The sequence below is a fragment of the Corvus cornix genome, chromosome 1A (genome assembly GCF_000738735.6).
Source record: "Corvus cornix cornix isolate S_Up_H32 chromosome 1A, ASM73873v5, whole genome shotgun sequence".
Lineage (NCBI taxonomy): Eukaryota > Metazoa > Chordata > Aves > Passeriformes > Corvidae > Corvus > Corvus cornix.
The window spans coordinates 38,580,499-38,607,953 of record NC_047057.1 but is presented as its reverse complement, the minus strand read 5'-3'; the positions used below and the strand labels follow the sequence as shown (position 1 = coordinate 38,607,953).

The window sequence follows — 27,455 nt, the reverse complement described above, 5'->3', positions numbered from 1 at the left end:
CTGGGTAAACAAGGTAATAGTGCTTCATCTGCAATAGAAGTGCAGAATTCATCTACTGGAGCGCTGCTGGCTGTGACTTCTTACTGATGAAAGCAGCTTTTCACAGCCCCTCGAAACGTGCTGTGCTCTGTCACTTGTGACACTTCAAAATATGTGATTGTGTGAAAGTCCTGGAGTGAAATGTCTTTTCAAAATTTTAGATCAAAAGAGAAATGCCAGAACATCAACAGGAAATAAAACATTTTTATTGAATATCTGTGTAATATGTATGTTATTTTAACGACAATTGGAAAACTCTACTGTGGGAAGTCACTACACAAAGTGAAACAAAATATAAACCACCTCATCAAAAATGAAGGTAAAATACGGCTAAAGTTGTCAGCTCGCGGGCCACGAGCGATATGGCAGGATAAAACACCCCAAACATTTCTACAAGATACAGAGAAAACCCACACAGAGAAACACTCAAGCAGGCAGTAAATATACACAAAGGCAACTAGGATCTTTCTACAGCATCAGATTCTAATACTTCACACAGCTTTGTCAGAAAGGTACATGTGGCTTCTTTGAGGATGAGAAATGTCATCTTGGTCACATGGCAGGTTCAGTCTTTGAGAATCATTGTACCTTACAAACCAGTTCTAGGGTGACGTTCAGTCTGGCAGTGTAGGAAGAGAAAGCATTAAGAATACCTTAACACAATGAGTCAAGTCCTGGCACTTCGAACCTGCAGCTATCCTGAATGAATAACTGAAAGCTGGAGACCTTGAAGCTCTTAGGCTGGAAAGCTGACTGTCTACTTCTTCTCTTTGGTGGGGTTTGGTCCTTAAGGATAAGATTTTAAAATATTCCAGCTTGATGCTTTGCATGTATGTGCCTGTTTCTATCAGAAAATGTCTCGCTTGTGTTTTTTCTATGTTTCATGTAAAAATGAAAGAAAATGGATCTTGCTATTCTCACTTTTGGAGGTGGGGAGAGATACAGGCTTGTATTCTCCTCCCAGGACTTTGCTGCTGCTTTTACCCTCAAAGTACTGTAAAACAGGGGTGCTTGGCCATCCCTGCACTGACCACTGACTACTGTCACACCTCTCCCAGAAGCAGAGCCTTGAGGGAGGCTGTGGAATTTAGTTTTCAGTGCACAGTTCCCCGAATACATTCATCTTTGTTGTTTCAGTAGTTTCTCTTAGATACAGAAGATTGATAAGAACATTAATGGTTAATTCTCATGCCTCCCTCCAAAAGCAATAGCATTTCCATATTTCTAGGGTAGTTTGCATTACTGAAAATAATGAACTCTTCAAAGCATTATAAATATATTCACAGCTTGGAAAGATAAGCGAGGGGCCTCCAAGGACGGTACATGAGCTAGAAGTGATGCCCTGAATGACTTGATGAGATGGTACAGCGGAGGTGCCATGCTGGGGAGCTGTAAGATGACTCTAGGGGAAAGCAGCAGTGGGGAGGGTGGTTGGAAATGTAGAGTATTGCACAGGGCTTGACAAAATGCTGCGTGGTCAACCCATTCACTAGAGCATCCTTGTCCCCTGCATAGCTCTCCAGTTCTACATTGGTCCGTAATAACTGGAACTGCTTGTGCTATGCGTTCCTTCGGCAGTACAGTAGAAGGGAATGGCAGTATTGTTACAATATCACTACGGAATAAATTGATTGCTATCCACTGAGAAAACTACATTTCTAAGCACACACGGCAGTCACAGTGATACACAGAGCAGTCTTTCAAGACTCTTATGGAATGACTAATAGCTTCATAATAGTGCCATTTACTACACAGTAACATTTAAAACATTTAAAAACTCCTCCTGAAACGAGCATCTAGTATACAGAAGAGGTTGCTTCAGTTTTCTAGAACTTGTTCTTTGTTTTCACTTTTTTTTTAAAGGACAAATTAAAACTTAAGTATAAATAGTATATAAAAGGTCACTAGCTGTTCTCTTTTGGCTTACTTTGAAGTGCATTTAGAACTATGGCTAAATTTTGTCATCTTCTGATGGGATTACAATACCGTCTGTTTACCATGAAACTATTTTGTATAATAAACTCACACGGCTGTGTCTAAAAAATATTCTGCATTCCTTCTAATCTGAGTTAGTATCATAAAATATTTTGTTACAAAGTCTAATGTGCAAACTCATTATAATGTGAAATCATGAATGGAATTCACAGTATGCAAATTTTGTATAAAGGTGATAATGGAGAGCTACTCTTGTTTTCATGGCAGCATTTTACTACTGCTGCATCTCCCTCTTCCCCCTCCCTGCACAACTTCTGCAGTGGTTTGTCTTTGTATGTTAGATGAAAGTGTTGCCTCCTATGGAACTGCTTCCTCAACTTTCAGTCTAAAGCCATTTCAGTCTGTTATGTGTTTGCTTTGGAATATATACAAAAAAATTATATCCTGGCTTCTGGCTACATCTCCATGAGGTCAGCCATGGAACTGCTCAAATCATGCTAAGTTGCCTGTGAAAGAAGTCTACCCAATTGGATTTGCCCCTCCAAGATTCACTGTGGACGTGAAGTGTGTTATTAGTATGGTCCAGTTGAAAGCTCAGATTTAAGTTGTCCTTTAAGATGTCAGTGTAACACTACTAGTGCCTTACAAGTTGGATATTTTTTTTTCTGGAATGCAGACGATACAATAGTTACCCTATAATATAGTATCAGCTCTCCTATATCTCAGTCAATTTACATAATTTAAAATAGAACATCTTATTAAAAACATCTAGATATACACAGATTAGGAAACGCTTACAACATACAAATACACAAACTAGAAATAAATTCTCAGCATACTGGTGTATATATACAACTGTGTGATACAATAAATAATTTCTGTCATGCTCTATCTACACATCATATTGCTTAAAAGAAGAGTAGTTCTGGGGCGGGCAGTGGTGAAATGAAGCGCCTTTAAAAGGCTCTCTACATTTAAATTTGTGCAAATTAAAATGGGAATTTAAAAGTACAACTGATCTGTGTCAGGAACACATGGCTGGAAATGAAAGGACCCATATTACTGAGGTATTTACAGATACTGGCTAAAGAGCACTATGTGGGCAAATGCAGAAAGGCTTCTTCATCTTCTTCTTTTTCTTCTTCATAATTTAATTTATTTTAATTTAATTTAATTTAATTTACTTCTTGACTGCCAGCATGGCATCTACCTCCTCCTCAGGCTGTAGGGTGTGCCACTGTGCAATGGGCCGCCGGGGGTTGGCCAGCATGTCTGACCAGTGCCGCAGCTCCGCGCCGGTGCTGTTGTAGCCCACAAAGACTTTCCCGATGGCATCGTTCTTGCCAATCTTGTCATAGTCCAAAACAGTCACAACAATTTGCACTTTCTGTAATGAGACAGAGAAAGAGCAGTGAACATGACAGTAAGGGGAAGGTTGGCAGGGATGAATGTGAGGACAGCCAGCCATGGAGAAGTCATGAAGGGGGAAGTGTGTGACAGCTGGAGTAGATTTCCCTAATGAGAAGCAAATTCAAACTTTTGTCGTTGCTTCTTGTGAGCCTTCCAAATAAAATTACGTTTACAACCTCCCTGTTAGCTTGAAGCTTGCCCCCTTGCACTGAATAGCTGCATATGGAAATCGAGGTTGTTTTTCCTTTAACAGATTAATAACTTACAGGTAAGTTAATTCAAAACTTGTGTAATTTTACACCCTTATTATTTAAGTAAATAAGTTAGAGACATTTCTGAACTTTAGCTGTTACGTTTGCAATGCTGTACTCTATTCTGTTAGTTGCTTTTCTACTTCTGAACATCTCTTACCCAGCCATCCAGCATGCTAGTCAGGTATTTTCAGACACATTCAGAAGATAGCCTTTATGGTAATTATATACATACACACAAACATATGTGTTCTCATCTCTGTGCATGTGTGTGTGCACTTGTGCAGACATACAAGCATGTGTGTATACTGTGTATATTCTGTGTATTTATAGGGAGGTCTAGAAAACAGGCTGGCTGCTTAAGGGGGTTGGAACGGACGTATAAACCCCCACTGTCTCAGGGCTCTGACACACTGGCACTGCCTATGACTGAGCTGATGCTGGAGTGCCAGTTCTGTAGGAATGGTGACCTCTGGCAAACAGGGTTAAACAAGTCCCACACAGTCTGTGCGAGCCCATCTGTCACAGCTCATAGACAATTTTCCATCCATTTAGGCTGGGGCACACTGGGAGGTGTTTGAGCCAGGCATTTATGTTTGTAGCTGTGTGCACATACACACAATTCCTCTCCTTTAGGTCTTTAATATTTGTCAAAGAGCATAAACAGCTATTCCTTCAGTTGAGTGGTGTTCTTTCCCAACAGCACCTAAGACTTTCACAGTCTTGGGCTGATTTTACTAAATTGTAAACACTTCTCCTTATAGAGCTTTATTGTTAAAGATGAACATACAGTTCTTTTCCTGATTCCAGTGTGAGCTTCCTGAATAGAAGAAATGCCCCGGAACACATTTTCAGAAAAATCTTCTGTTCTCTAGAATTACGTTTTTAAATTTCAAGCTTTAAATATATCTACAATCTGGACCTCTTACTAGAATAATTAATTTCAGGGCTTGTAATAGGATTATCTTTTAAAGTAGCAAGACCAGGGTCATGAGGTTTATTTTATGAAGTCCATTTCCTTACAGGATTGTACAATTCAGTGAGCCACAGAAGGAGATGATTCCAACAGGCACTAAAGTATTTATATAATTGTTAATGACAAAAGTATGCATCAAACTCAAGGTTTTCCCTCCCCAGAGCACTCATGATAAAAGGCAATAACCCAAAGCAAGTATTTCTAGGTGCCAGAATTATGTTTCAGTGTTGCTGTTTGCAATACACTCACTTTTAATGGTACCTCCCCAAATGAACACTTATGTTTTAGATGCATGGTACAATCACAGATATAAAAAGTAAGCATGAGACTATTTTTTTGAGCTACAAAAAAAAGCTTGCCTGCTGTACCTAGAAGCTTGGGGGTTAGTTATTACTGGATTTTTAAAAAAATGTTAATCGTAAGATAAAAATGAGCACTGTAAATGAAAGACCCTTTTCCTTGCTCTATAAAGATGTAAGAACAGCCAGCTCAGATGATTAACTTGGAGATGATTCTCCCCTTGTGAACTCTGGACTAAACCTACAGAGAAATGTGAGTATCTCTTTGCCTTTGTACTGCATATTAAAGGAGTAACTGCATGGCAAAACCCAAGAGGTGTTAGTAGAAAGCACTGCCTCTCCTAATAAACACTTGTATTAGCAGTTTCCACGGTGTGATTAAGCCCTTTGGACTGAAAGGGCCTGAAGGCACCGCTGCCTACACAGGCAGTCTCTTTTGCATGTGGCAAAACACGTGCCTGATCTGCCCGTAGCAACAGGATTTGACTTCTCAGTGGTGTTCTCCCATTACCCTTGAAGACATCACTTTCTTTCCCTTAAGAGCCAAAACCCAATCACTCTAAAATTGTTGAAAATGTTAATGTTTGGCTCCTTTAAAATTACACAGATGTACTGCCATTGACCTGCTTTCCTTCCATGACCTCTCTTCATTCTCCAACAACCAAAAAACTTGTATAACCATTATTTTTTGACTGTGAAAGTTTGTTTAATGACTTTTATAGGAATTGCACAAAAGTCACAGTGATTCCTACCATATGAAGTCTAAATACCATTTAAAATATGTTTTTCTAATGATGAAATCACTTCAGTATCCATGATGAAGTAACTTCTAAACATAGTCTTTTATAACTAACTCAAAATACTTTGGCAAATGACCAAAGTCCATAATTGCAGATTTAAAATCGGGGCAATACAGTCAAGTAGATAGCTAAAAAGTCATTCAAAAAACTTATTAAAAAAAAAAAAAGGCAAAAATTTAAACACCTAAACCACAATACTTCCTAAATAAAGTATACCCACCCCAAAAAATGACTTGGGATTAGAAGGCAAAATGATCAAGTACCAAGAATGCCCCTAACCATGCCAAAGCTTTGATAGGGTAATTTGGAGGTAACCATTCCAGCTCTTCAATCCTGTCCCTATTTGGAAATCAAGACATTCATTCCCTAAACTGCCACTTGATTTGATTAATCTTTTTTTGCCTCTGGGTCTTTGATCCTTGTTATGAGATCTTTCACAACCACACACCAGCTTTCATTAAAATCAAGGGAAATTAGCCCCCACTAGATTTCCCACTTTTTGATTCCTAGAGTCCACAGATACCTGTACATGCAGTAGAAATTCTAAATTAACTAGTCATGCATCCAAGTCACTGTTCCTATGCTTCACCTTGTCTAGTTTTATTATCTTTGTTAGTACCAAGTCAATAAAATGCAAGCACACAGTTTTACTTGAAAGATAGGCCTTGGCTCCTGGGCTTCTCTCCAGCCCAACTGCTATCCAAATCCAAGATACAGAATGTGAAAACCATGTGTACCATGCTCTCACCTAATCAAGAGGGGGCTCCAAGCAAAGAGTTTTGTCCAAGCAATTTAAACCCATTAAAACTTTTCAACTACAAGTTTAAAAGCATGGCACCTAACTTATGCCATGACCTCTCTTAAAATTCACAAAAGGATGTATTCCCAGGCATTTTAAATTATGGTCATTTATATTGGGAGGCCTCTCCAAGGACACTTTCCCCACTCAGCTCCACCCAGAAAAGTTGTTGTATTGCTTAACATCTCCACAGTCCAGGGGCTCCATGGCCAGGTGAGAAGCCAGCATGCAGTTCTTTTCCCACATGGCTCCTGAGATGGTTAAAAAAAGCTTCTCTCTTGAGATAAAAGACTAGTTAACATCAAAAAAAGTTAATTCTCTCTCATGAGAGATGATTTGCCTCCCAGTAGCTCAAAGACAGGCAACTGAGTCCCTGAAAAAAATTACACTATGCTTTGTCCTGGTATTTCCCACTGCTAATGTAGGTGATTTTCATCTCACTGTGCTGATTTCTGAGGCCCTTAATTTTAGGTACTGAACTCTGGGAGTACCATCTGGACAACTACTGGGGCTCTCCTGAGGTGCTAAGAGAACAGGTACTGCAGTACTGACTGCCAAGATTCTCAAATGTCTTTTTCCAAGGGATGTAGGAATGACTGAAGAAATTTTCACAGTGTAGTGAGTAACTGAAAAAAAGCTGTGTATGAATTAGGTGTTTTACTTAAGAGGGGTGCTGCAGTGCTTTCATAAACAGGGCAAATAAATGCATAAGGAACACAAATTTAACTGATAATGCCAATTTATTATTCAAATAATTTAGGGAAAAATGCTACATATGGCTTTTCTTTTATCCCTATACCTTTTTGCTGGCACATTCCTTTGCTATCTCCCTGTGGATTTTTTTTCCCCCCAAATCCATTTCTGTTAACAGAAAATGTCAGTTATCCATTTCTCACTGATGAATCAAAGCTTCATAAGTACTTCACATTTTATCATTTCCCTCTTGAAGCAGTAACACTCATCTAATGTAGCACAGGGCTGGCACCTAGGTGCTAATGAAGGCACGCACATGTGATAATTAACAAGATTCCTGTTAAATATTTATAAGAGCTGAGAAATGGAATGCAGAGGGAAGACAAAACACTGTTTGACATTACCTGAATTTGCTCAAATGGTACTTCAAAGCTGAAAGACTCATTGTAGTAGGGATTCAGAGTGTTCTTTTTAATTGTAGTCTTTTTCTTCTTCAGCCTCTTGCCATTCTGCATCAGATGGATCTTCACATAGGGATCTAAGCATTGAAGAGAAGAGGTAGAGCTAAGAAGGAGAGTTCAGTGTATTTTCTACGAATTTTTAATCCCATACATGTAAGAGTAGATGAAAAAAAAAAAAAAAGACAACATCTACAGCTTGTATTTAAAAAAATTCTTAATTTCTATTACAGAAAAACTCCTCTACAATTGTGAAGTATTCCTGATGGAAAAAGGTACAAAGTATTTATTGCATCATCTCCTTAACATCATGAAGGCAGAGTAAATTCCACCTAACTTTGTTCCACAGCTCATTAACCATCGTGCAAGCATTTCTTAGCAATGGTTAGTGGGGTGGTTTTCCCAAGACCAGTGAGTGCTGCCAAATGCACACAGCAGGTACAGGGCTAGCGTGGCTGGATGCTGTGCAACCACCTGGCAACTACACCCATCACTCCAGGGGCAGGTGCTGCACCATGGTTTTCCTGTCCTCTGACCTCCCTGGTGAGCTGTGGCTGACAGGGTCCAGCAGGGTCCAGAGCTGTCTGGCAGGAAAGGACTCTGGCCCCTTCAACAGCAGCCCTCTGCCTTAGTGCTGCAGGCAGCCAGAGTCCAGGGGGGCCACAGTGCTGGTATAAATTACAGATTGGCTTTGCCTCTCTCTGTTGAATTCTCATTGTCATTTCACACAACTCCTGGTCTGAGGTAACAGAACTCATTTGGTACCTAATCAGGCATTCCTTGCACAAGCAAAACTTTCCTGGACATTACAGTGCTGATGAGCTATCTTGGTGATGACACTTTCAATGGAAGTTTTGCCTGCTTACAAGAAGAGCACTGTGAGTCCTTAATCCATTACAAGAGCCATGATGCTGTTTGGAGACTGAACTAGCATTCTTCCGTGGAGGTGGTAATTAGCAGCACCCTCACTGAGTTCAGCTGTTTTTCTGTTTAGGCTTACCACGAAGCAACATTTGAGGCATCTCCCGCTCATACTTTTCAACAACTTGTACAGTACTGTCACCAAAATTTGGGTAGGTACCTCTTTGGCTTTAGGCAGCTGAACTATGATGTAGATCAAGGCAAGCTCCCCTTGAGTGAGCTGGTAGGAGCTATATAAAATGCCTGCCAGACGTAAGTCATCTGCAGCATAAATAAGGGAGCCTGAATAATGCAAACTATCAAAGGAGAGGGCTTCCTTCTCTCCTGAGAAAAGGCTGGGGCTACAGAAGGACACATGAACACTGCACTTACTATGAGCAAACCATGCTTTACGATTCTGCAATGAAATTAATTATTAGAAGAGTAATTGCACTCTTCTACAGTCAAAATAAGTCTTTCTGTGGAAGACCTGGGTGTTCAGGACAGTTAAAGCTACTGGAATCACTTGATCACAGTCTACAGTTCCTCTGAAGGGAGCGTAATTTTGGTAGTAGATTCTTCAAGATAGTAGACAAGGGTATAAAAAGATCTAATGGCTGTGAGAAGGAAATAGAGAAATTCTAACTTAGAAATAGGCACATATTTTAGCAGTAAGACTGAAACAGCTGGAGTAGCTTCTCCAGTGGTGAACTCTGTTACAGAGGGTTAAGACTCCTTCTCCCTCAAAAGACTCAAAGTTCAAACAGAAATTAGATCTGGGTAGGTTAATGCTTCAGGCAAGATGGGATTGTAAGGGTTCTTTGTGGCTGCACTATGTATGAATTAAGGAGTATCAAGTGAAGAGCAAAATGCTAGCAAAAAGCCAACAGAGGTCTATTTCTCTTTTAATACTGAGTTCAACATCACTGCACACAGGGTTTTGAAGATGGAAAGGAGGCGAATCAGGACTTCTTCAATATTAGTTGGTACTTGAGAAAAGCTTATCACTTTTCCCAAGGTTCCATGCAGAATGCAAAATTGTGCTAACTTCAAAATGATGGCTTAGGTATACCTAATATATACTAAGAAAGTTTAGTAGTCAATGAGTCAGTGGTAGAGTGTTAAGAAATGAGAACGAGATAAGATGCTGTAAAAATATAATTTGAGTTACCAGACTGGAAGGCTAAACAGGACAATAATACGTTATTATTAAGGGTATTAGAACGAAATAATTTATTAAAATAAATGCAGGTGATATAAGCCAATTCTTTGCTGATCTGTGCCTTTGCACAGACAATACACACAGGTTTGATGATTATTCATATGTCCTTAAGGAACTGTACAGTAGGATTTATTAAGTGATGTAGAAATATTCCTATATTTATAACAAAATCCATATTTTGGAGAAGAATATTTTCAAACTAGAAATCAATGTATGTGAATGCTTGTACATCGACGAGTACATTTGTTTTAAATTATTTGTTTCTACTGACTCTCTCTAGTTTCTATCTCCATGCTTGTATTAGAGCAAAACCTGACCCAGACAACTCACAGCCATGGGACAACCCCTACGAGATACGTTTCTGTGGTTTCTTTTTCATGTCCTGATCGGTTTTCTTCTGTTTGTCAGTCTGGGGAGTTGAGCTAGGCTCAGTCAAATGCCAGCTGTTTAGTAGGAAAGACCCAGTGGTGCCACTGTAGTGCAGAACTGAGTAGCAGAGGTACCAAATGGAGCACAGAATGGGGTATCACATGATAATCCAATTTTCTTTCATCTGAGCGTGAAACTGTCATGCTAATCCAAATACAAATCTATCACTTAACTGAAGCCATGTTCCTTCTTTTCTTGTTTCACAAGAAAGTATTAAATAAGTTTACGCATCACAAACATTTAAAATCAGAACAGGGCGTCCAGCTCAAGTAAGTGGATGGGCCATTAGAGATTGTGGCTGAGTTTATCCTCATTAGATGGTATATCCACTTCCTATTTTTTGAAGTATCCTGATCCTAACTAATTCGCCCCTCTCCTCATTCTTCTGTGCCCCATACATGAGCCCCTCCACCACTGCACTATCTTGAGTAACATTCTCCCATGTTCTGCAACATTAACTCCCTCAACTCCCCAGTAATCTGTTTGCTTGCACTCTACACAGAAAACCTGATACCTAAGCACAGACTTTCTTGTGACTTCATGAATAAATGTCTGAAAAGGACAGATTCTCTTCCACTAAATAACAGAAGCTGAACTGCTTGGAATCAATTACTGGAAGAAGGGATGATAATCAAAGAAAGCGGAGCCTCTGGGAAGTGCCAGTCTCCAGTCATTTTTGTGAGATAAAGTTTAGTGCTAATGGAAATGTTTCTCCTCTCTACTTGCAACATAACCTCAGTGCTGGCCCCATTACTCATGCTGAGTAATACTTTAACATGTAAATAGTCTCACTGAAGAACTGAGACTACTAAGGATGACAGAACTGATATTACAGCCCTGCAATGATAAATTGCCTGTTAAGTGCCTAGCCTGGTCATAAAGGGCAATGCCAATGAAAATAAATAAGCATTTCTCTTTATGTACCCTGGATAGTTATCTCATTCCAGAGTAAATATCTATCTTTAGTCAAATAGATTGCACCCCAAAATATTAATTTCTCTTAATGGGTAAACATCACTGGGTTTTTTGCCAGTTTGATTCCTTTCAAGTAAACAGGGATCTAGAACCACATTATATCCATAGATATCTCTGGATGGACCACATCCATCTATGTGGAAGAAAAGATGTTGCACCCAGATGTCCCTCTGCTGAAGGAGACAGAATAGCTTTGTGTCTCTTGCTTAATAATTCATTTTAACAAGTGTGTGGGATTAAATAAAATTGTGCTATTTATTCCCTCATTAATGGTCTACCCAGGAATGCTAAAAAGATGTACAATTCACAACTAATTGTGCATTGTGGATTTTACAATAATGTCTCAACGGAAGCTGGATGAACTGCTTTTAAAGTGTGGGGGGACCAGCTGACACGTTCTGTTTTCCTGAAGTTTGCAGTCAGATGCCAATATGTTACTTAAGAAGTAATCGACATGGTATGTAATATCAAGGCTTCTACAGCAATCTGGACCATGAGGCACATATATATACACGTAACTGGAACCCTCTTAAAATAATGACTAGTTACAGACATACTGTAGACAAGATGCACTTAGTTGTTAAAGAGATTTTACAAAAGCAAACTTTAAAAGGAAAAAATACTACAACTAAAAGAAGAATATTGTGGCAAAAAGACAGTATGTCAGGAAAAGGTAGAACTTGAGAATGACTGTTTTTCAAGATGAAAAATGTTAGAGGGGTAAGTAGCTAATGAAAAATCATTTTCCACATAGGTAGGAGAGAATTCAGCACACAAATTTCAATTTGTATGGATCTTCAGGAAAAAAAGCATCAACAACATATTCAGCTTGGGATGGTTTTACTACAATGGTTTATTCTGAATGCAAACAGAAGGACAGTGCCAATCCTTTTAAAAATAAAATCAAGGCTTCTGTAATCTAATCAAAATATGAAAAGTAAAGCACCTAGAAGTTGATAAATTTGAAAAATGCCACAGGGATAACACTAGAATTGATTGGGTGTGCAGTACAGTCCCAAAGCTGTGGGCAGGGGAAGCATAATTGTTTAAAGAAAAAAATCCCATGCAGGTCTGTGCAGTAGGATCGCAGAAAACCCTCTACAAGCCTTGAGAAAGCATAACGTGATTAACAGGAAAAAACGGAACCAGAACAAACTAGTCATAGATACAGCTGAATAGTTTCATATGACAAAACATTGTATAAGATGTTCTCAACTAAAATGTAGAAATGGAGAAGAAACACAGTGCCAGAACTGCCTCCAGCTGTATTTTTGTCTTCAAAATGTTCAGGACAACTGGGTGCTCATTAGCACGTGTTTTTTCCCATCAGAAGAAAATTTATGCGCAACCATGCCAAAGCTCAACATCATTGATATTTAGAGCAAAAGTGTCAGCAGACAGTGGAGTTTCCATTCCAGGAAGCAGAATGAATTCCTGAAGAGCTTGGAAATTGATTCAAGAGGTAAAGAAAATGAGGTTTGGAAATGCAGCTTTACAAAGAGCTGTGCAAATGCAGTTAGGACAGGGGTGACTTGCAGGGTGCATTGGTAGTTCCAGGCTAAAGAGCCACTCTCATCCTGCAACACAGCGGGGTGGAAAGCCAAGGAAAGACCAAGCCAGGGGCTTAGACCAGAGCTGAAGCAGGGTTGGATTCAATACTGCACCCTTAGCCTGTCCCCCTTCTGTGCCAACAGGCTTCAGGTGAAGTTCTCTCGGCAGGCAGTGGGGAGAACAGCCATTTAATACAGCAAACAGCTTCATTTTCTATAGAGACTGTACCTGAGATGGAGGCTGGCAGCAATACCTGCGTGCCTTTGGAGAGAAACAGCAGCACAGGCCAGAGTTGGGCTATGGAAAGCAGCAGGGCTCCAAGAGCAAAGCGAAACAGGAACAACTTTGCTGGGAGTTCCCACAGATTTGCTGATTTTTCCCAAGAATCATGGGACATGCTCCCTCTGTGGGCATAGAAACCCTTCCTCCCAAGGGAGAGGGACAATTCACACGATGCCTGTGGCATCCAGGCCATGGATAATTTCCCCCGATTTTTTTCTTCTGTATATTCGTGTTTGGATGAGAGAGGATAAAAAAAAGTCCCTGAAGTAATGAGTTTAGAGTGGTACTCTGCCTGGATTTTCTGAGCTAGTATTTTTTCAGGTGAATGGAAAGCTTTGAATGGGAAGGAAAGCCAGAGGGGGGGAAAAAACAATATATGGTACAATGACTAAGAAGAAGCACAAGTACCTTCTAAACTGCATAAAAATTATAGTTTATATTCATTGACACAAGCTGTTGGGCCTTCTACCTTCCTCCACAAATGAGCAAATTAAAGTTAGGACATTATTTTTAAGGAGCAGCTGATGTCCCAAGAGAAATACTGGAAAACATTCTCAAATTGGAAACAATCCTCTTGGGATAAACTATATGGTTTGCAAGGTTTTTTTAAATCAGATTTCCTGAAAAACAGGACTTACTTTCTTTTTAAAGTTGATTAGCTACATAATGTCCAATCCTCAGCTAATGCTGATATTTTGGTACTCTCATCACACTTTCCATAACCCCATGAGGCTGGCTGCAGATTACTTGATTTTATGGGCCAAGACTGTGTAGCCAGTACTTGAGAGAGAGGTGAGTACCAAAAAGTATTTGCTTTAGGTTCCTGTGCAGAGTCTATGCCAGTCCTGACCCCAGCAAATCACATTTTAAAATTCCTTTTACTAAGGAGGCTGAGGATTGAGGGGTGGAGACGCTCCCAACACCACCCAGTAGGCCATGAATGGAGTTGAGAAGTTGTAAATAGTCCAGATGGGCCATGACAGCTGCAAACAGTTTAACCCTAAAAAACTTGTATCACACTTGCCAGTGTCTGTCTATGCCATGGAGGGATGCTCCAGAGCCAGTGCACACACACAAATCATATTATATATCGCAGTGCAACAGGTTAGATGACTTTGGATTACATACTTCCACCAGCATCTTTAAAAGAAGATACTGTAAGACTGGGTAATTTATAAATGAAAACATTTGCAATTTTATACTCAATAATATTAGACAGATTCTCATAGGAATAATGGAGTCCAGGAATCCATTTACAGTGGGAAAGAAGGGGTTGGTACTTAAAGAAGCAACAACAGCCTGCCTAGAATGAAAAGAGTTAAATGGAGAGTGTAGCAAGGCAGTCTCAAAATACCAACTCTTCACTGGTGCGCAGTTAGACGAACATCAAGTTACTACTGAAATGCTGAATTCAGAGAACCAGGGAGCTTTGGGAAGAAGGAGGTGCTGTAAAACCAACAATTCCCTCACCCAAGAATCCCAAACTGAGGTTGCTGAACATGTAGAGCTGACAGTGGAAACATAAATGTTCTCAGTGGTCTAAGGGCTATTCAGCCAGCTCTTGAGTCTGCAATTCCACCCACAGTGCTTCCAACTGGAACATAACAACAAATGTTACAGTGCCAGATGGGGAAAGTAGCAGAAAACTTAAAAAAAAAAAAAAAAAAAAAAAAAAAAAAAAAAAAAAAAAAGCCTGAGCTTATGATTAAGTTTACTGCCAGAGCAAGGACAGCTGATCTGTCTGTTGCATCCAAGGGGTTCATTTCAGCAGAGTTACACACAGGCAAAACAAATAGTTTTATAAAGCGCAAGTGTGGGTTGAACCAACAGGAAAACGCACCTTGAGTTCTGTCTGTGGGTAAACACAGAGTACTTTTGTGGAAAAGCAAAGCTACTCAGCCAAGCACCTTGTAAAAGTGATTACATGGAAACTACATGCATCAAAGCAGTAAACCTTGTTCCCCTGTATTTGCACTGAAAGGGAACTGACTGCTCATGAAGCTTGAATGTATCGAGGCGGGGAGAGACAGCATGGCATTGTAAAATTTTAACATACTGGAGAAGGGCACCTGCAATCTCCGATAGTAATAAATAAAGAAATAAAAGTGCATATTGCAATACCATGCCTGTATACAAACAGAAAGAATACAATAGCAATACGATGGAGGATTTATATCAAATAGTGGGAAGGTATTAATTCGAGCTGCTGATATAGGCAGACTCTCCAGGACAGGAATCCAGATTGAAACCAGAGCAAACTGGCGATACCTCAGGCAGCAAATTCCAGCAGACTGCTGAGTTGGAATTTAGGTAATGCCTTTTGATGATGCAGAGAAAAAGAAATGAAATTTTTATTTATTAAATTGATGGCAGTGAAAATACCAGGAGATAATACATAGAGGCTTAGAGAGATTCAAAAGACTGTCCTCAAGCAAACAGGGGAGGAGGGAAGGGGGAATACACATGGCCTGAGGAATAACAACAGCCAGAAGAGTGAAGAGAGAATCAGAAGTATAGATTACAGAACACCCCAAACAAACCAAGTTAAAAAGCAGTTCTTGTGGGATGTCTTAGCTGAAAACAATAGGAGCTTGGGTATGTAATGATGTTCTGCACTGGACTGTCAGTGAGTGCCTTGAAACCCTCCAGAGCTGGGCTGGTTTGGGGACAGAGTTGGCCCATGTCACTGAGGCATATACTCCTGAGTGGAGGCCACAATCCAAACACCAGGTGGAAAAAGTGAGTACCCTGGGAGCACTGGGTGGCAAAGGCTGGGTTTTGGAAGGGCAGACACTGGGGTGGAGAGCTGCCTCAATACATCTGCATAAAGTGTGATGGACAGGAATTACACTTCAAGTCTCCACTGTTTTCCTAGAGCTGTGCCAGCTTAGGGGTTGTTTTTGTTTATTTATTTTATTTTAGAAAATTAAGCAATTAAACACAGGCTTTTGCTCTCTACCTGCCTTTTTCTGATAGCCAAGAGGTTAAACTGCTTATTGCTGATTTAGGATATGTTCTTCAAAGCTCTCCACGTGCTGATAGAATCCGAATCTACATTTCCCACCTCTTGAGAGAGCAAGATAAGGCTGTAAGATATACAAAACAGGTTCTCAGTCTGCTCTGGTGAGTGCTCCTTTCAATTACTCAGTGAAGGTTTTAGAAGTTTTAGTGAAGGGTTAGAAGGCTGGTGCCAGGTCCAAGTTCACTGAGTGCCCTTGTTCACCTTGCCTATGTGATCATCACCTTTGACCCTCTGCTCTTGTGGATATTTACTGCATAAAGCTATTTGACTAAATCCTGGGATGATGGTGGAGAAGCATCGGCTTTAGGAATCCCAGCAGGTGATGCTGCTGAATGGTGGTGTGAACATCAAGATTTTAGAGGACTTGAATGAAAGAACCTGGGGGACTGAAAAAAGCTTTGGTTAGTCAAGAATTTCTATTGGCATGACAATATTTCTCTGTGCTTCCAGGCTTAAATAGCTAGGAAGGAAAATCAGTATACCATATAGAGACGGGGGTGACGACAGACACCCAGAAAAACCTGGAAGAAAGCAAAAAAGTCAAACCAAACCATGTAGTGAAAGGCTGGACCAATAGAAAGAACTGACTGAAAGGAAGTAATGCCAGTCAGAAAGAACTATACCCACTAAAAAAAAAAAAAATTACCATGGTAGAGCAATGAGACACCTTTACTTAGGACAAATGTTATGGAGACTTAGCATGGTAGGGAGCAACCTTCCTTGTCCATTTTTCTGCTCTGAAAATGTTTTAGGTTCTTTTTCTTTCATGAAGTTCTGATTGATAATAACTAAAACTCCTGGTTTTAGTTATTTCCCCGCTCCCAAAACCCCACCCATCACAAAGACCCCAAACCCAAGAGCTGTGAGGTAAAATAAATCCTAATCTCAAACTGCACTGAGAACAGATAGGCATTCAAGTATTACTGGGTAGTAAAGAAAACCACATCTGAGTGAGTGTCAGTATTTACTCCAAGGAATTCTTCAACCCTGAAACACAGAGAAAGTCTATTAAAAACAAAAATTGGCCTAACTAGGGCATTAGCAATTTACTGTAGCAAGAATATACGTTTTGTAGTCTCAACTCTCCGCGTCAACATTGCCAGAGAAAGGTTTTATTGCTTCACTGCATGCCAGCATGGCACTACTGTGTTTGATTGTCTTTACATGGAAAAAAGTGAATATACCCTGTTTAGGGATAATCTGTGTACTCTTCCACAGAGGGTTAGAATCAACACACTCAAAACCAGGCAAAGTCAGTTATAAAGGCTGTCTCAGATCAAAACCACTGAACTATCATGTTATTTACACATGAAAATTTTCTTCAAATGCAGCAAACCCAGTTACGTCCCTGTATTCCATCCATACCCTCACACTCCAAAATAACGTTAGGTGAGTTGGGAGGAAAAGCAGAGGACAGAAAAAACAGAGAAGCAAAGCAGCAGGGAGTTTTATCAAGGTATGATCGAAAGGGTAGGAAACACCCAATTACTTTAGCTTGTACAAATGAGTCACCAGAAAAATGCAAGCCAATAAACCACAAAATAATTCTGATGCTTTTAACAAAAACCTAGTGCTGCCACTTTATAAACTGCTTCTATCATCCACGTAAGCTTTCAGTCCCAGATAATGTGAAGAACGTTTTTTTTTTATTCTGATAATTAAACTAGAAATAGCACAGAGCTAATACTGCAGGAATGCTGCAGTAAAGAAGGCACAGAAAAAATAGTTTTACAACATCAGTGTCTACCAGGTAAAGCAGCCTGATCTGAACTCTTCACAGCTGAGAAACCAACCCTAATTGTGCTTTATCAAGATTGATATTTATTTTAAGAGCATATCAAGACTTTCAAACTACATTTCATTTATCAGTGGCTGCACGTATAAAAGGATTCTATCAGCATCCAGTTCTCTGTCTCAATTTAAAATAATACTCAGTACTTTTTCTACCTGCGAAGTTTATATAAATCTTAGTTCTCATTTTGTTTTCATTATTTTTCTGTTGGATTTGAGTTTCAAGGAAAAAACCATAAATGGAAGGAAGAAGATACATAATTGTAGTCTTGCTTTTAGCCTACAAAATATGCATTCAGAATTACTTGCAGAAAATACTCAACAGCTCTCTTTCCCCTCCTATCCCTGCCTCCCAACATATCCAGTGTCTGTTAAGCAGGATTTTCAGAATTCATATAGGCTATTTGTGGCACCTAATTTTAGCATGACTTAGAGGATCAAACTCTTTATTGCCTCAACACACAGACCACCCATCCCATATAGGAAACCTAAGGCAGCCCACGATACAGTTAGTTTTTTGAACTTCTTTAAACACAGAGGCCACAAGAAACCTTTCCCTATTCCCTGCTCAGGGCCACAGCTAAGGACAAGCTTAGCTGAGGGCTTCCTGGCAGTGAGAAGACTCCTGGAACACTGCAAGGCAAGAACTGCACCTGCTCCGAGAGTGGAAAGGGCTCTTCTCGATGATGTTTCCCAATATTGTTGGGAAAACCGGTTTTGTTTGGGATTAAATTTAACCACAGTAAGGAAAAAGAGATCAAAATCAGATTTTATTGGGATGGACAATATCTTCATCTCAATCCCACCATGAGAAATTACAAGGGTAGGTTAAATTTATCAGCAATTTCAACTGAGTTCAGCTAAATTATATCTGTTTTTCAAAAATGACAGCTGAGTGAAAACCTGTTTTTTAGAATCCCCAAACCCCCCAGGTTTTAAAAGCCTGAAGGTCAGATTTTTAACTTGAGTACTTGCAGAGGAAGGGCTGGGAGGCTGCACGCCTGCTCACATTGCTGTCGATTACACATAATGAGAAGCAGTGACCTGAAACTTAAGGCAAATTTTTACTTAGACAAGAGTAACATTGAGATTATGTTTACTGAAGAGTCAGGGAAGTGCTGAAGTCCTTGGAAGAACAAACTGTTTACTTTGTTTTTTAACTCCAGACAAGTTACAAGAAAGAACAAGATGAGGAGTTATTTAAGAGCTAAGATTCAAGGAAAAGAACAAGCATTCAAGGCCAACAGCATCTGCATTAAGAACACTCTGCTGCTGAGAACATTAGTCCTGCTGTAAGACAAGAGGACAGGTAACTTGAAAAATGGTGCCATTAGGTGAGAGATGGAAGAATTTTTAACATGACCAATAGCTCACGCCCCAAATTCTTTATCAAATTGTCCCAGTCAGTTAATGGCACAAATGGATATTTGACTGACATGTTTGCCACTGACTGTACACCACTTCAGTTTAAAAGGCAGTCAAACGTGACACAATCTTTCAGAAATCCAAGGGTACATGATAGTTTTCAGCTCAGATACCTGCTACAAATTTATACAGCAGATAGCCAATTTGGTACAAAAGTGGTGGAGTGTGCTTCACTGCCAAACCAGATTGAATCTGGGCAGCTCAGCATATTTCTGCCTTCTACTCCATTGAACAAGATCTTGATGCAGTCTAGTCAATGGATCAGGATCGGTCATAAAACCAAATAACCCAGGAATCCAAAAAGCACACATGAATTTCTGAAACCCTTTGGTTCTTCAGAATTGAAAGGAGGAGTATTTGAAAAGATAAGCCTGAGTGTTAGTAGTTACTAGATGAGGAGGAGGAAGAAGAAGGGGATGACAGAGGAGTGAAACTGGTGTTTTTATTTGGAGTCAATAGTTAGAAACCATAGTAAAGGAAAAGTGGATGACACTGCTTCCAAGCCGAGGAAGTATTCATGTATAACAGAATAGAAATAATTATAGGGAAACTAACCTTACAAACTAGTACTCTTTTCAAGCAGTGTTCACCAAATTTAGAATAGATTTTCAAAGGTATCAAGTATTTGTAGATGGGTCCATTTTCAAAGGCACCTAGCTCCTGTTAACAATCACTGGTATGAACATGAAGCAATCAATTCCCCCAGAGTCGCAGGCTTCAGCTTCCCTCTGGAGATTCCTATTGAACGTTTCTCTGCATTAGTCAGTACCTAGGTGACAACAGCCCTCTTTTTTTTTTGCTTGTGAACAGTGACAGTCAAGACAGTCACTCAGCAGCAATAAGAAATAATTTAAATTCTTTCTGTTTACTGCATATCCCACAAATGGCAATCAGCAAGCAGTGATACTTAACTTGTGGGTTTCAGAAATACAAAACACTCTCCTGTTAAAAATGAAGATCACAAACATTAAAAAGAATATACTAAGGAGAACTGAGATTTTAAGTTAAAAAAAAAAAAGCCAGATTTAGCAAACAATAAACCTGTTTTTCTGATACTTTTAGGAGAGAGGGAGAGAAAGAGAAAGGGGGAGAATGAGGGAATGCCTCTGGTTAGCTTGCCATTAACACAAAGGAAAACAATTGGAGGGCTTAGGGAGGATTTAGCTTTAACAAATGCTTATCACAAAGTCATGTCACTGCACACTATTGTTCTGTATTTGGAATGAAATTAATTTCCAACTCCACATTAACCTTTTAGAGATCCTGCTTGGTAGAGGAATTTAATCCTTTGGATTTTGGTATGTCACCAGCAAAGGCCATTTCTAAATTTGGTGAGTTTGATAAGACTGTTACCTGAAGAACTTTTATTAAAAGGAAAAAAAAAAAAAAGTTTACTAGCAGTGGCTATTTCAGACCACTGAAAAGCTGAGTGTTGAATCAAATAGGCAAGAAAAACAAAATCTAGGAAATCCTAAGGTTTTTTCAGTTCTCACAACGTATTATTCCTCTGTGCTATAATGAATCCACTGATACTGTGACAGCATGCTCTCAAGTCATACCCTAACATAAAAAACTTCATTGTGATGAAGTAGATCTTTTCTAAACTTCATGAAAAACAGGCCTTCTGATGTGTCCAAGACAGACCATTCAGCTGGGTAATGGGAAACAATTTGTAGCCTTACCATAAAGTAAGGGAAACGTGATTTAGATAGTAGTAAAAACAGGAATTTCAGCACATGTGGGGAAGCCCATTTTCTGATCCTTATTAGTATTAATGCAACAACTGTCTTTGTTGGCCTCTGCAGGACTCTTTCCCTGCTGCATTCCAGGAGCTGAGAGGAGCCCTCTGGAAGTCAGACAAAATCTGCTGTCGCTACCATATTAGGAATCAAACCGAGTAGCAAAAGCCTCCGGCTGAGCGGAGATAAATCAGCAGGGAACACGCTTGCCTCCCAGCCAAATGAGTAAAGCAAAGTGATTGAGGAAACAAAGTAAATAATAATTAAAAAACAAATCCCTGGCAGTAGGAGTGACTACCTCCTTTTTACTTTTATCATGCTTCTTACTGAAGTATAGGTCCAAACAGGATTTACGGATATGAGCACACCCTGTTCCTTACATTTCTTTATTGCTGCAGAGGGAAATGATCCCAAGACACGTATCAATGATCAGCTTCAAATGTTTTTAACACATTCTTTTTGGCTGGAAAGACAGCATTTGACTGCAGTAGAGTTTAAATTGCTCTTGACATAAATTTTGGTTTACATCCAGTCTGGTCCTTCCACCAAGATTTCCCCTAATCACAGATATAGTCACTCTTCCACTTCTTGTGATCAGCCTTGTAGTCCATAGAAAATCTCAGCTGAAATACAATGTTTGCTAATGATTCAGCTCTTTGTAGAGGCAGAACAGAGGACTTGCAATTACACTTCTGCATATGTGCATGGATCTATTCTGAGCATTCCTTATTAGAGAGAATCTATAAGGTAATTAATCTATTATGGCATTGGCAAAAGGATGCAATTCCATGTAGACATGATTGAAATCCATAGATTTTGTATCTGCTGTGTGTGAATGAGGGCCAGATCTGCAGGGCATGCCAGTTCATAGCCTGTAAAAGGTGGGAAAGTCTTACTTCCATTGCATGGCATTTGGAGTCCAAACTCAGCCTGATGAACTGCCCTATGAAAAGATCTGTCTCTATTCTCTGCATGGCAGATGCTGTGAGATGGTGGATGCCCACAAGATGCAGGCACTGCAGATGCCATCCCAAGAAAGAGGAAGGACTGCTGTGCCTGTACCCACGTGCCAGCCCCACATAAAGACCGATGCGCCATATCGCTCCTGCTCCTCAGCAGCCCACAGCACAACCATCCCACCACCTGCTCTCATGCTGCGGAAGTACGCAACCACTGCAGGTTAGGAGGCTTAACAAAATCATGGTATAGGTAAGTTCAGGTTTCTATTTTGAAATCCAAAGATTTGTTCTTAGCAGGTTATTTCACAGAAAGAAAACAGTCTTAAGAGAAAGAAAACGCAATGAGATGGATACATGGTTAAGCCATTGTTAACTGGCGTTAAGCAACACCAGCATTTCAGCCTTAGTAACCTTGCACGTCACATGTGATTGCTGTCATTGGTTGGAATGGGTCGGAAACTGACACATACACACATTTTTCTTATCCTCAGCCATTAGGCTCCCATGGCAATCCTTCTCTCATTCAACCAAAATGAATGGGGTGGTCTCTCCACAGAACTTAATGCAAAGCGTTAAACAAATAGTGGCGGAAATAATATTTTGCCCATGAAGTATTACCACCTCTTTGGAGAGGAAAGGTGGTTTCTGAAAGGTGGTAGACTAACAATAAAAAAGAAGATTGCATGTATGTCTTCTATTCATTCACGGGAAGAAAATCAGTAGGATTCTGTCAACCAGCAGGTTGTCTCAGTAAAAATAAGCAGCAGCTGAGGGAATGCAGAAATAGAACAGTACTCACGGCTTTCTACAGCTTTTGAGGCAAGAATAAAGCTGCAGCTTCCTAATTATATAGTGCTCACCCTCTAGCATATTGATTTCATTGTTATATTTTCTCCTTTCTTGGTAAGATGCTGTAGTTGAATACTGTTGTCAGCTCCCAGTGTGTTGTTTTTCTGAAAGCCTGTCTTAACTATTCAAATACCCATAAACTGTATCAACATTAGCAAATAAAAACTGTGTATAATACATCTGAAGATGTATCATGATACCCCGTTTCACCCCCAAAATCAAAGGAAGGTAAAGCAGAAGCTCACAAGTCATGACATCAGCCAGTAGTGTAAGAACATAAATATTCACAGGGCGTCACACCAGTAAGCATTTATCACCAGTGGGAGTCTGGAAACTGGACTCTGGGGCCTGGGAAAGCCCTCTGGCTGAAGCTAAATTCAGACTGATTCACTCTGAAAGGCAATGTGGTGGCACCCAGAGGATGGAATTGGGCAACTCAGCCTACAATCACCTTGCTGCTAATTTGAGTATTTGAGTTCATTTTTCTATTATTTTTAGCTTGGAGTCAACAAGAAGGTTACATCCCATTTTCTCAGTTATGTTTGTGTCTGATAAGAAACGCTGGTGTGCTGGACAGAAATTTAAGGGGAATAGGGAATGGTAGGGTTTGAAGCCCTGTTCGCTTCCATTTCAGGTTATAGCATTTGTATCTGTGCTACTTATTGAAAGGAGACAAGCAGGGCAGAGTATTTAACTGAGATCTAACTTTGAATTAAGTTCACTAGATTTTCCTTTGCAAGACAGTTACCACATATTTTGTCATAGATATTGCTCATCTATAGAGTAGTATTGTTCAATTAAGAGATGGTGCCTAAGGAGTAACACCACATTTACAGCAAAAAAAACAGTGAAAAGGTATGAAAAATAGAGCTTTCACACTGCAAAAAATTTCTGTCAATCAACTTTTCCTCAAATCCAATAGAAGATAAGCTCTGAGTCTTACTGTCACACATTTGGATCTCAATTAGGTTTTCACAAAAGAATGGCTTAAAGTGCCTTTCAAGCTTTAAAATGAGCTCTCTTATATAAATTTGCCTACAACACGCTATGCAGTGCACTGCAGCATTTCAGATTTATTTTTCTTAGCATCCCTGTCATTCTAACCATAGCAAATTCCAGGCAGGGCTCTAAGCAAAACCCACAGAAGCTTTTCAAAGGCTCTTTATTTTCCTGCTTCTCCCTGAATTATCAGCACCTTTGTTTCATAAACTTTTGAACTTGCCATAAACATGTCTCGTTATGTTAAAGTACTGTCCTTCACCCAGCCCCTGACTGTGAAAATACAGTAGATTACAAAAAGAATTGACATGTACTTAAAAAACCCAAAAACCCTATAGCCCAACTTCGTATGTTTTACTTTTTATAGGTAAAGAGGTGACTTTGCTAACCATTTCTAAAGGATTAAAAAGCCTGCTGTGTCATATCATATATCTCCGTTTAGTTTCTAATGCAGCCAGAGAACACAAAGGCTGAGAGAAAACCTTTTATCACTTGGAGTTATCGACTAGGCCAGAATACAGTACTAGGAACCTTAGAAACTTTTAGCTAAAACTTCTTTGCTTTGAAGAATGGCTGATCTCCTGAGTGAAGGAAAGCAGTCTACCCTCAAAAAGGTTGTTATTATTATCCAGAAACCTAACATATTTTAGGGAAAAATTGTTGGGGCCACTTTGAATGACAACCTATTTTCTACTGCATTGCCATAACAGTCCAAAAGTTTTTGGATGTTCTTAATCACCTTATACACCAGCTTTCGGAGAGTTTTAGCTGCCTTCAAAGATAAGGTCTTTTATTTTGAAAAAAGTGTATCTATCAGAAGGCAAAGGCAGTTTAAAAGAATTGTTGCTTCAATGAGAGTGAAAGTTAGTGTTTTGTCCTGAGGCTCTTCATCCAAGATGCAGCTGATCTTAATGTTAGGGTTTCCAGCAAAATGCAGGCAGAATCCTTTTGTTCTGACAGCCTCTTGTTCATGCACCATGGCATGAGCAAACTGTAAAGTCAGATATTAAACACCAGAGTACTGCCCCAAACTAGGTGCCAAGATCTCTGCAAAGCAATCATATAAAATTCTATGCTTTTAAATTTGGAACTTTTATATATATAAATATAAAAATTTATTTTTAAAACCTTTCTACTTGCTTATGATTCTTGGGGCTAGGTTTGCTTTTGCATCCATCTTCTCTTTCAGTATGGATCTTATTCTTGACCTTATTCAAAGGCATCAGTCTGTTTACTGACCAGAGGTAACCCACTGAAGAATTCTGGCATTGATTGATAGTCAAGCCAGCAATCAGCTCCTGGAGGTACTGTATCAGCTGAGAAGTGAGACTGCAAAATCACTATGCAAATTGTAAAAATATCCACCACTGCCAACCCCTGTGATTTTATCACAGTCCCTGAGATACTGAGTATATTTCTTGAAGCCTCAGTTTCCCAGCATTATGTTACCATCAGAGATTTGCAGCTTGCATTTAAAAAAACCAAAAAACTTCTCTAACCCTCATGGCTAGAAATAAAAGTCTGAAAGCACTGAATCCAAAGCTTCAAGTCAAAAGTAATTTATTTAATTAATACACTTAAAGTATATTTATTTTTAAGTCACGAGCAAAAATCTGGGAACCTAGGCTTGGCAATATCACAACTATCTCCTCTTTACCAACAGCATGCTCTAAAACTGAGCTGCTTGTGACCTTTTCCTTATGTATTATTTCCCATTGCAACCACTGTCAGCTTGCAGTGATAAAAGCTTGAAAAGCATAATTGAGAAGGGCTTTTACTTGTTGTTTTGCTTGACATTTTCCCCAGGAAATTTTCAGAACTGAGTGAAATCGAAATCAATCAAAATAAAGTCTTCAGAAAATTCATGGTGTCCTCCTCGGATAGTGGCATCACTATCATACTGAACTGAGGAAAACATCAAAACAGACGTTGAAACCCAACCAGAACTGTACTGGTTGACTCTCTGTCAGGTCAGCATGAACTCACTCAGATTGCCACCATTTTGGTAAATATTTTTCTAGCTACTGCAATCTGTGTTACACTGTTTTTACTGTTGGGAGACTTATCACTAAATTTTCTATAGTCCTCTTCCAGCTTAAAGTGCAATAGAAAGCTCTTTTCTCCATTATTATTTAGGTTTCCTCCTGGGGAGAAAATAAAGCAATTTAGAAGACTAATCAGACAAAGGTAGGATTTTGAAGTGCTGGACACAAAAAACTCTCCCTGCAGTTTCCACAGCAAAATAGCTGTGACAAAATTCTCAGATACTGCTTGTCTATTTTGCTTTAGTTTTGTTGAAAATCAACCTCTGAGCTCAGGCAAGTGTGAAAGAAGGGTGGCAAGCAAAAGGAACGGACACAAGACAGCACTGACTCAGTGCATGACTGGTGGCTCCTCAAGCAGGTGGTCTCACAGAGTCATGAGGCGAGCAGCACCTGGGTTATGCTCTTCCCCTGGATCACTCAGAAAGAATCTGTCCTTCTCTGCTGTTTAGAAAGGGACATGGGGAAGAAGTAGGGGAAAAGCTCTGCCTGCAGTTTAACTATTAACCCAAAAATTCCTGACTAATCTAGTATCCCCTCACACAGATGTGCAGCACCTGTGAGACCTCTGCATTTTTTCATGCTCAGCTACAAACACCAGGTTTCTTTCCCCGTTAACATGGAATAAAAACTTGGATCATGGTTTCTCCTGCTTTCTCTTTATGTTCTAACTGTAGAAGGTAACTATCACATACCTGTTTATATTGTGCTCTATAAAATTGAATCAATCTCTTTAAGAGAGACTTTCAGGGAGCAGTAAATATCCAGATCATCATTTCATTGAATTGATTCATAGTACAGGACATTTGAATTCAACGGATTGTTGCCATGGCTGCAACCTGAATGAAGACATTTCCTTCCAGAATTCAGTAGACAAGCTTCCTTGTTTATTTTTCACTGAATTTTATTTGTACATGTAAAAGAAAAGGGACAACAGTGACCCATAAGTCTGTTCTTTAGCATTCATGTACCCTATTTCACCACATTATTACTTCACCAAGATAGTATCTTCTGGCCCAGCTAAGGAGGGTCTTTTAGAAAGACAACAAACCAGATTAACGGACTTTAGCCAGCTTTATTGCCTCATATGCTCTAAGCTGGTTTCACATTAGATCTTGTAAAATGACTCTCTTATTATTTATATTATCAACTGTCCTCATTGCTCTGAGGGGCTTTGACAGAATTTAAAGAAATCCAGCAAACTCCAAAAACCTACTAAAAGCTATGTCTGAAAGTGATACAGTCTTTCTTCATGTAAGGATTCTGGAAATCTCTGCTTATGTGGTAGCATTCCCACATGACTTAATTTTCACTATTTCATGCTAAGAACTGAAAATAGCACAGTAACACAGCTATTGCAGAATACAAAACTTGATTCACTAATTGAGAAAAATTTTACAGTTGACCAACATTACATGAAGTAAAATTTTATAGAAGTATTCAAAGCTATTACAAGCTACTCACATCACCATAGATTCAGCTTGGTACAATGATGATACAGAATATACTGAGCTTCCTCTAAAGAATGTAACTTTTCTTACCTGTTGATTGCAGTAACTTTTTCAAAATCATATTTAGGAGAAGCACGGCAAAGGTTCTCTCTATCTTTG

General features: G+C 39.5%; 1 protein-coding gene across 6 annotated transcripts in view; it reads right to left on the bottom strand.

The window, feature by feature from the left end:
* Positions 1-223: 223 nt before the first annotated feature.
* Positions 224-27,455, bottom strand: part of SYT1 (synaptotagmin 1) — a 339,414-nt gene continuing 312,182 nt past the window's right edge. For all 6 annotated transcript variants that reach the window (XM_039570748.1, XM_039570747.1, XM_039570745.1 and 3 more), the window contains 2 exons: positions 7,607-7,740; positions 224-3,361 (listed from right to left, as the gene is read on the bottom strand). In XM_039570748.1, coding sequence (XP_039426682.1) covers positions 3,155-3,361; positions 7,607-7,740 — 341 coding nt within the window. In that variant the 3' untranslated portion in view covers positions 224-3,154. The remainder of the gene's footprint in view (positions 3,362-7,606; positions 7,741-27,455) is intronic.